The sequence below is a fragment of the Tyto alba genome, unplaced genomic scaffold, assembly GCF_018691265.1.
Source record: "Tyto alba isolate M040663 unplaced genomic scaffold, T.alba_DEE_v4.0 Super-Scaffold_17, whole genome shotgun sequence".
NCBI classification, from domain to species: domain Eukaryota; kingdom Metazoa; phylum Chordata; class Aves; order Strigiformes; family Tytonidae; genus Tyto; species Tyto alba.
In genome coordinates this window covers 22106688-22113394 of record NW_024881279.1, presented here as the reverse complement: position 1 = coordinate 22113394, position 6707 = coordinate 22106688, and the positions used below count along the sequence as shown (strand labels likewise).

General features: G+C 57.9%; 1 protein-coding gene across 1 annotated transcript; it reads right to left on the bottom strand.

Annotated features, from left to right (window-relative positions):
• Positions 1–1603, bottom strand: LOC122153269 (basic proline-rich protein-like; the record flags this gene model as incomplete). The annotated part of the gene is made up of 1 exon (XM_042790509.1): positions 1–1603. A coding segment is annotated over one exon (1494 nt), but the record flags the coding sequence as incomplete, so codon positions are not given.
• Positions 1604–6707: the final 5104 nt, after the last annotated feature.

The window sequence follows — 6707 nt, the reverse complement described above, 5'->3', positions numbered from 1 at the left end:
CCGGGAACTGTGGTTTTCCAGGTAACAGCGACAGACCGAGACGAGGGAATTAACCGGGAGCTATATTATTCGTTTGGCGAGACGGTTTCTGCCAAAGTCCAGGACCTTTTTATAATTGACAGAAAATCCGGGGAAATCCGGACTGCCTCTGAGCTGGATTTCGAGGACATTCAGTCGTATGACCTGGAAATCGAAGCGAGAGACAAAGGTTCCCCTCCGCTGTCGGGCCACTGCAGCGTGGAGGTGGAGGTGCTGGACGTGAACGACAACGCGCCGGAGGTGTGGGTGACGTCGCTGTCGGTGCCGGTGCCGGAGGACGCGGCGGTGGGGACGGTGGTGGCGCTGCTGAGCGTGTCGGACCGGGACGCGGGGGCGAACGGGCGGGTGCGGTGCGCGGTGTGGCCGGCGGCGCCGTTCGGGCTGGTGGCGACGTTCGCGGGCTCGTACTCGCTGGTGCTGCGGGAGGCGCTGGACCGGGAGCGGGTGTCGGAGTACGAGGTGGAGGTGCGGGCGGAGGACGGCGGGGCGCCGCCGCTGCGCGCCAGCCGCGGGGTGCGGGTGCCGGTGTCGGACGTGAACGACAACGCGCCGGCGTTCGCGCAGGCCGTGTACACGGTGCTGGCGCGGGAGAACAACGCGGCGGGCGCGGAGCTGGCGCGGCTGTGGGCGCGGGACCCGGACGAGGCGGGCAACGGGCGCGTGAGCTACTCGGTGGCGGAGGGCGGCGTCGGGGGGCGGGCGGCGTCGAGCTACGTGTCGGTGGAGGCGGAGAGCGGGCGGCTGCGGGCGCTGCGGCCCTTGGACTACGAGGAGGTGCAGGTGCTGCAGTTCGAGGTGCGGGCGGTGGACGCGGGGGAGCCGCCGCTGTGCGGCAACGCCACGGTGCAGCTCTTCGTGGTGGACGAGAACGACAACGCGCCGGCGCTGCTGCCGCCCGCCGGCGGCGGGCCGGGTGCCGGGGCCGCGGGGGGCTCGGAGGCGCTGTGGGCGTGGGCGGCGTGGGGGGCGCCGGCGGGGCAGGTGGTGGCGAAGATCCGCGCGGTGGACGCGGACTCGGGCTACAACGCGTGGCTGCGCTACGAGCTGTGGGAGCCGCGGGGGAAGGGCCCGTTCCGCGTGGGGCTGTACAGCGGCGAGGTGAGCACGGCGCGGGCGCTGGAGGAGGCGGACGGCCCGCGGCAGCGGCTGGTGATCGTGGTGCGCGACCACGGCGAGCCGGCGCGCTCGGCCACGGCCACGCTGAGCGTGTCGCTGGTGGAGGGCGCCGAGGCGGCGCTGGCGGCCGCGGGCTTCTCGTCGTCGTCGTGGTCGTCGTGGTCGTCGGGGCCGGGGCTGCGGCCGGCGGCGGGCGCGGAGGGCGGCGCGGCGGCGGCGGCGACGAACGTGTGGCTGGTGGTGGCCATCTGCGCGGTGTCGAGCCTGTTCCTGCTGGCGGTGGTGCTGTACGGGGCGTCGCGGTGGGCGCCGCGGGCGGCCGTGCTGGCGGGGCCCGGGCCGGCGACGCTGGTGTGCGCCAGCGAAGTGGGGAGCTGGTCGTACTCGCAGCGGCAGAGCCGGAGCCTGTGCGTGGCGGACGGCGCGGGCAAGAGCGACCTGATGGTTTTCAGCCCCAACTTCCCGCCGCCGCCCGGCCCCGCGGCGAAGGAGACGCAGCCGGAGCCGCCCGCTCCGCCGGACACGGTCAGTGGCCCTCCCTCTGTCGCCTCCCGCCCCTTCCCTCCCTCCCTCCTTCCCCCCTCCCGCCCTTCTGCCGCGCGTGCCGTGGGCGGGCGCTGGTGGGAGCCGGGCTCAGCCCCCGGGGCCCGCGGGCGGGGGGTGCGTGGCGGGTGCGTGGCGGGTGGCACCGGCACCTCGGCCTGTGCCCTCGCGTCCTCTGGGGAGCCCCGCGGCTCTGGCGGGGCCGGGGGGGGCGGCGAAGGTGTCGCCGCACCCAGCAGCGGTTCCCGCCCGCAGCGGGGGCTCGCAGCTCTGCAGCAGAGTCATTCCGAAAGCAGGGGCGGCGGCGCGGGCTTTTTTTCCCGCAGGGCGTCGAAGCTGCGTTTAGCCGTGTGAGTTACCTGGAGGAGGAGGAGCGTCCCCCCGCGAAGGGTTTGCAGAGGGGAAATGTTCTGTCCCTGCTCCGCCCAGCTCTCGGGCTGGGGAGCTGCCTTCCTGGCCAGAGCACAAGTGGGATATATGCTGCCCTGCTTTGATGGTCTTTCAACACTTGATTCGGAAGCCACAGCTTGAGAAAAAACACTCGCAAATCCTCTTGTAGAAAGAACAGACAGAACAGTAGAAAGACAAAACAAAACGAACCAACAATAAACAAGCAAAACCCCCAAACACACAAAAAACCCCAAAGCGAAACAGCCGACCCAAAATACTTCACCCCAAGAGGTCAACACCAAATCCTTCTACAGGGTATTTATCATTGATGAGACTGGTTGGCTTGTCAATATCTGGGGTTGTTTTCTGACACCATGAACGCAGTGCCTGTTGCTCTCAGCGTTGTGCTGACAGCCCCTCTCTAAGTAGCATTGCTCCCAGGTTTGTAGGATTTCCATCTGAGACTGTTGAATCCACGGGAGAGCGTGAGGTGAATGTGGCGGTGGCCCTGAGTGGGGCCTGGCCATTTCCTGCTGCGAAGGGTGACCTGGAACGATGGGGAGACTTGTCTGTGGGAATTGGGAATTACTGGAAAACCACGGCTATGTCTTAACACAGGAAAGGGAGATGAGGTGCTTATCTTGAGAAGGCGAGTCGCAGAGAGGGGAGTGGAGGATGCCTGGAGGAAAGCTCGAGGCAGGAAGAACAGAAAGCGTTCCTGGCCAGGATCCTTTCTTTCCCAGGCTCCAAGGGTCTGGCGTTGGAGGCCTCCTGGCTCTCGAGCTAGCGCGTGGTATTGAAATGCCCACAATGTCTTTGGAGGTAACGAAGGTCCTCGACCAGAGACAGAACCTTGTGGTGGTGCCTGAATGACGTGGGCGGCGTGTTGATTAGGAGGGGTGACACGCAGACTGCTGAATACTGTCTGATTGACCCGAGACGCTCAGGCTGGGGTGGTGACAGTCGCCCGGGCACTACTTACTGCCTTATTGCCTCTGCTGACTGCTGACAGTGTTTGCGTCAGCGTTGTCGAAACCCCTCCCCTCGTTCTCTGCAAGAGACGGGATGGAAGGTGGCAACAGGGAGTTGAGGGGTTTCACTCCCCGTGGTGTCATTTCTCCATTTGAGTTGGGTCATCGGAGTCATTCTGAAAGCAGGGGAAGCCACAGGGACTTTTCCTCTGTTCTTTTTGAAACTATCCTGTTGCTCTACTTAGTAGTGTAAATTGTTGAGGCAGAGGAGTTTCACCTAAGGTGAGTGTGTTTGAAACGGGAGTTTTCTTTTTCTTTTCCTGCTCCATGTGTCCCCCTCGTTGTGGACTTGTGTTGTTTGCGAGAGAAGTAGCATGAAATACGCTGGCTGGTTTTAATGTTCATTCAAACTTCCATCATGTGCCATATTGTTTCAAAAGCCCTGGAAATACTCTTTTCTGAAAAAAGCAAAGCAAAACAAAACACAGAAAAACACCCCAAACCCAAAGATCTGCTGAGCCCCCACAAAATCCAATTCAAATTCTCCTCCACAGTCAGTATCATCCATTACGGTAGCATGCTCATCAGCATGTTGTTTTTTCTGTCAGAATGTGAAATCAATGCCGTTGCCATTTAGAGCTGTCCCGACATCGCCTTTAGAAAGAGTATTGCTGCCAGGCCTGCCATGTTTCCAGCTGCGATAGCTGAAGCATTGCCAGATATGAGGGTCAGCAGCAGGAGCCTGCTGGACACCGTGGATGTGATACCTCTGTATGTTTTTTCTGGTGCTCTCATGGATGGGAAGAGAAAGGAAAAGTGGGATTGAGGCTTGAGGAAAAGAAACTGTGGCATGTTACGGAGGGGAGTGTGGCGGTGGCACTGAGCAGGGCCTGGGCATCTCCTGATGCGAAGGGTGACCTTGATCGGTGGGAAGACTTGTCTGCGGGAACTGGAAATCCTTGGGAAGACCATGGGACATATTGCAAGACCAGCAAAGGGTTTGTTCGGCTTGTCTTGAGAAGGCATGTCGCTGAGTGGGGGATGCAGGATGCTTGGAGGAAAGCATGAGGCAGGATGGGCACGGAGTGTTCGTGGCCAGGATCCTTTCCCGGGCTCCAAGGGCCTGGAGCTGGAGGCCGTGTGGATGTTGAGATCGTGTGTGGTATTGAAATGCCCCCAATGCTGTATGAATATCTGCCACCAGAGACAGGCCCTCATGCGGAATACTTTCTGATTGACCTTTTCCCTCTTGTTTTGAGAAAGGGCTTGTGGGAGGGTCGCGGTTCAGCCTGCCGTCCTTGTGTAGTGGCGGGCATCCATAGTAGCTTCTACGTCCGTGGGTGTTGCCATGATGGTTCCTTGCTCTTCCTCAGGCAGGATGTGTAAGGACGCTGGAGCAAGGGGATGCAATCTGTGCGTATTCAACTTTGCACAGTGTGCACTTGCAGAATCAGCCTTGGTAGAGATGGTGTGTTCTGTTATCGCCCAAGACTCATTCGGATGCCTGGGTGGACACGCCAAACCATCCTGATCAGCTCAGCTCTGGTTCCCTATGGCACAATTCTCCTAAGCAGTTGACACTCTGAGTGCAATTGCACTTCAACGTTCAACGGGGTGGTCTTCTTGAAGAATAAGAGCTGTGTGGACTGAGGTCAGAGCGGTCATGGCTCTAACCAGAGAATCTTTAAGAACTCCATTTCTGTTTGAAATTGCTGAAAAGGTGCAATGCGTCCAGGCAGCTGGGAAGAATCTAAGAGTCACAGAGAGGCTTTGCAGCACTCCATATATACTTTGTGACAATTGTGAGAGGAAATGAGGGTGTGCAAAGGCCTGGGTTATGCTCAGAGAGGGCTTTAGAGCTGTGGCATGTTCTTGTGGTGGAGCAATGTCTGGGTATTGTGGCAATGATGGCTCGGAGTTGCAGTGAATAGGGCCTGGGCGTGCATCACAGGGAGTGTGACCTTGAGCCAGGCAGAGTGTTGCCTGAGGGAAATGGAGATGCTGGGTAGAACCTGGTCTGTGTCATTGGGGAAGAACTGGAGAACAGTTGCTTAGCTGATCTCGTTTCCCACAGCACAAAATAGAGGTTGGCAGCAGGAAACCTCGAGAAGTGTCCCTGCGCACGGTGCTACTTGCTTGGGATCCTCTCGGGGCCTGCAGAAGTTCTGCTGCGTATTCTTGCACCCCTGTCTCTGTGGTATTCCTGCTAGAGGCGATGACATCTGCCATACTTGCCTTTAATCACTTGGTTTTGATCGGGAGTGTTGTTGGTCAAACAGAAGCCTTTCCAAATTCACCCGTGGTCATCTCTCTGCTTCTCTTTCCTGCTGGGGAGAGGAAGAAGTGCTCTCCATATCTGAGATGTTGGCAAACCCGGCATTTCAGTACAGTGGAATGGGATCCTTTGGTTTTCTCCTCTCCTCTTACCAAAAACTCCCACTCTTTTGTGTTTCCTTTTCTCCCATTGGCAATCTGTTGGTAACAGTGAATGAGATACAGATGGCAGAATTTTGGCAGCTCTCAGGTTGCAGGGGATTGGGGGGTCGGGCATCAGTGTGGGGGATATATTTTTTCCACTGTATTAAGCTGAGTGTGACATTTGGAGAATATCATCATCTCTCAGGTGTGCCAACTGCTTCCCCTGTGACAGAGGTGCGTAAGAGAACGTGATATAATGTACAGTAATTTCAAAGCTTTTGGAGGACATGAGTGTTTTTTCTTCTTTCTGGCTTCCCAGAAAGTTGCTTAGAAGCAACTCTGCTGTCCTGAAATTGTTTCTTTCCTGAAAGAGCAAGCAGTGATGCTATAGGTAAGTTGCTCATATCTGAAGAGACCGATGTACTTTTGTTGCTGTTTAGTCACAGTAACTTTATGTTGGAGTGATCAGATTTGGACTGTACTGGAGCAGCAAAGCACCACTGCCAGCTCTCATTCCTTTCCTGTCGCTTCCAGGCACAGCTAGAACGGTTGGCAGGAAGCATGGATAGAGAAAGGACCCTAATGTTTTCCTTGGAGTGGCTGTGTCGGGTGTCCTGGGAATCACAGAAGAGTTTGGGTTGGAAGGGACCTTTAAAGATCATCTATTCCAGCTGCCCTGCAATGAGCAGGGACAACTCCATCTAAATCACCTTGCTTAGAGCAATAGATCCTTCAAAATGAAGCCTTTTCTTCTCCAGGCTGAAACACTGCAACTCTCCCAGCTTGTCCTCATCGGAGAGATGTTCTACCCCTCTGATCGTTTTTGTGGCCTCCTCTGGACCCACTGCAACAGGTCGATGTCTTTCCCGTGCTGAGGGCCCCAGATGTGGACACAGCACTGCAGGTGGTGTCTCACCAGAGCGGAGCAGAGGGGCAGAATCCCCTGCCTCAACCTGCTGGCCATGCTTCTTTTGTTGCAGCCCAGGCGACGGTTGGCTTTCTGGGCTGCGAGCGCCCATTGCTGCCTCATGTCTGTTTTTTCACCCACCAGTACCCCCAAGTCCTTCTCCGCAGGGCGGCTCTCAATCCCTTCATCCCCCAGCCTGTATTGATACTCGGGATTGCCCAGACCCAGCTACAGGACCTTGAACTTGCCCTTGTGGCACCTCGTGAATTTCACATGGGCCCATTTTCGAGTTTGTCCAGGTCCCTCTGAATGGCTTCCCATCC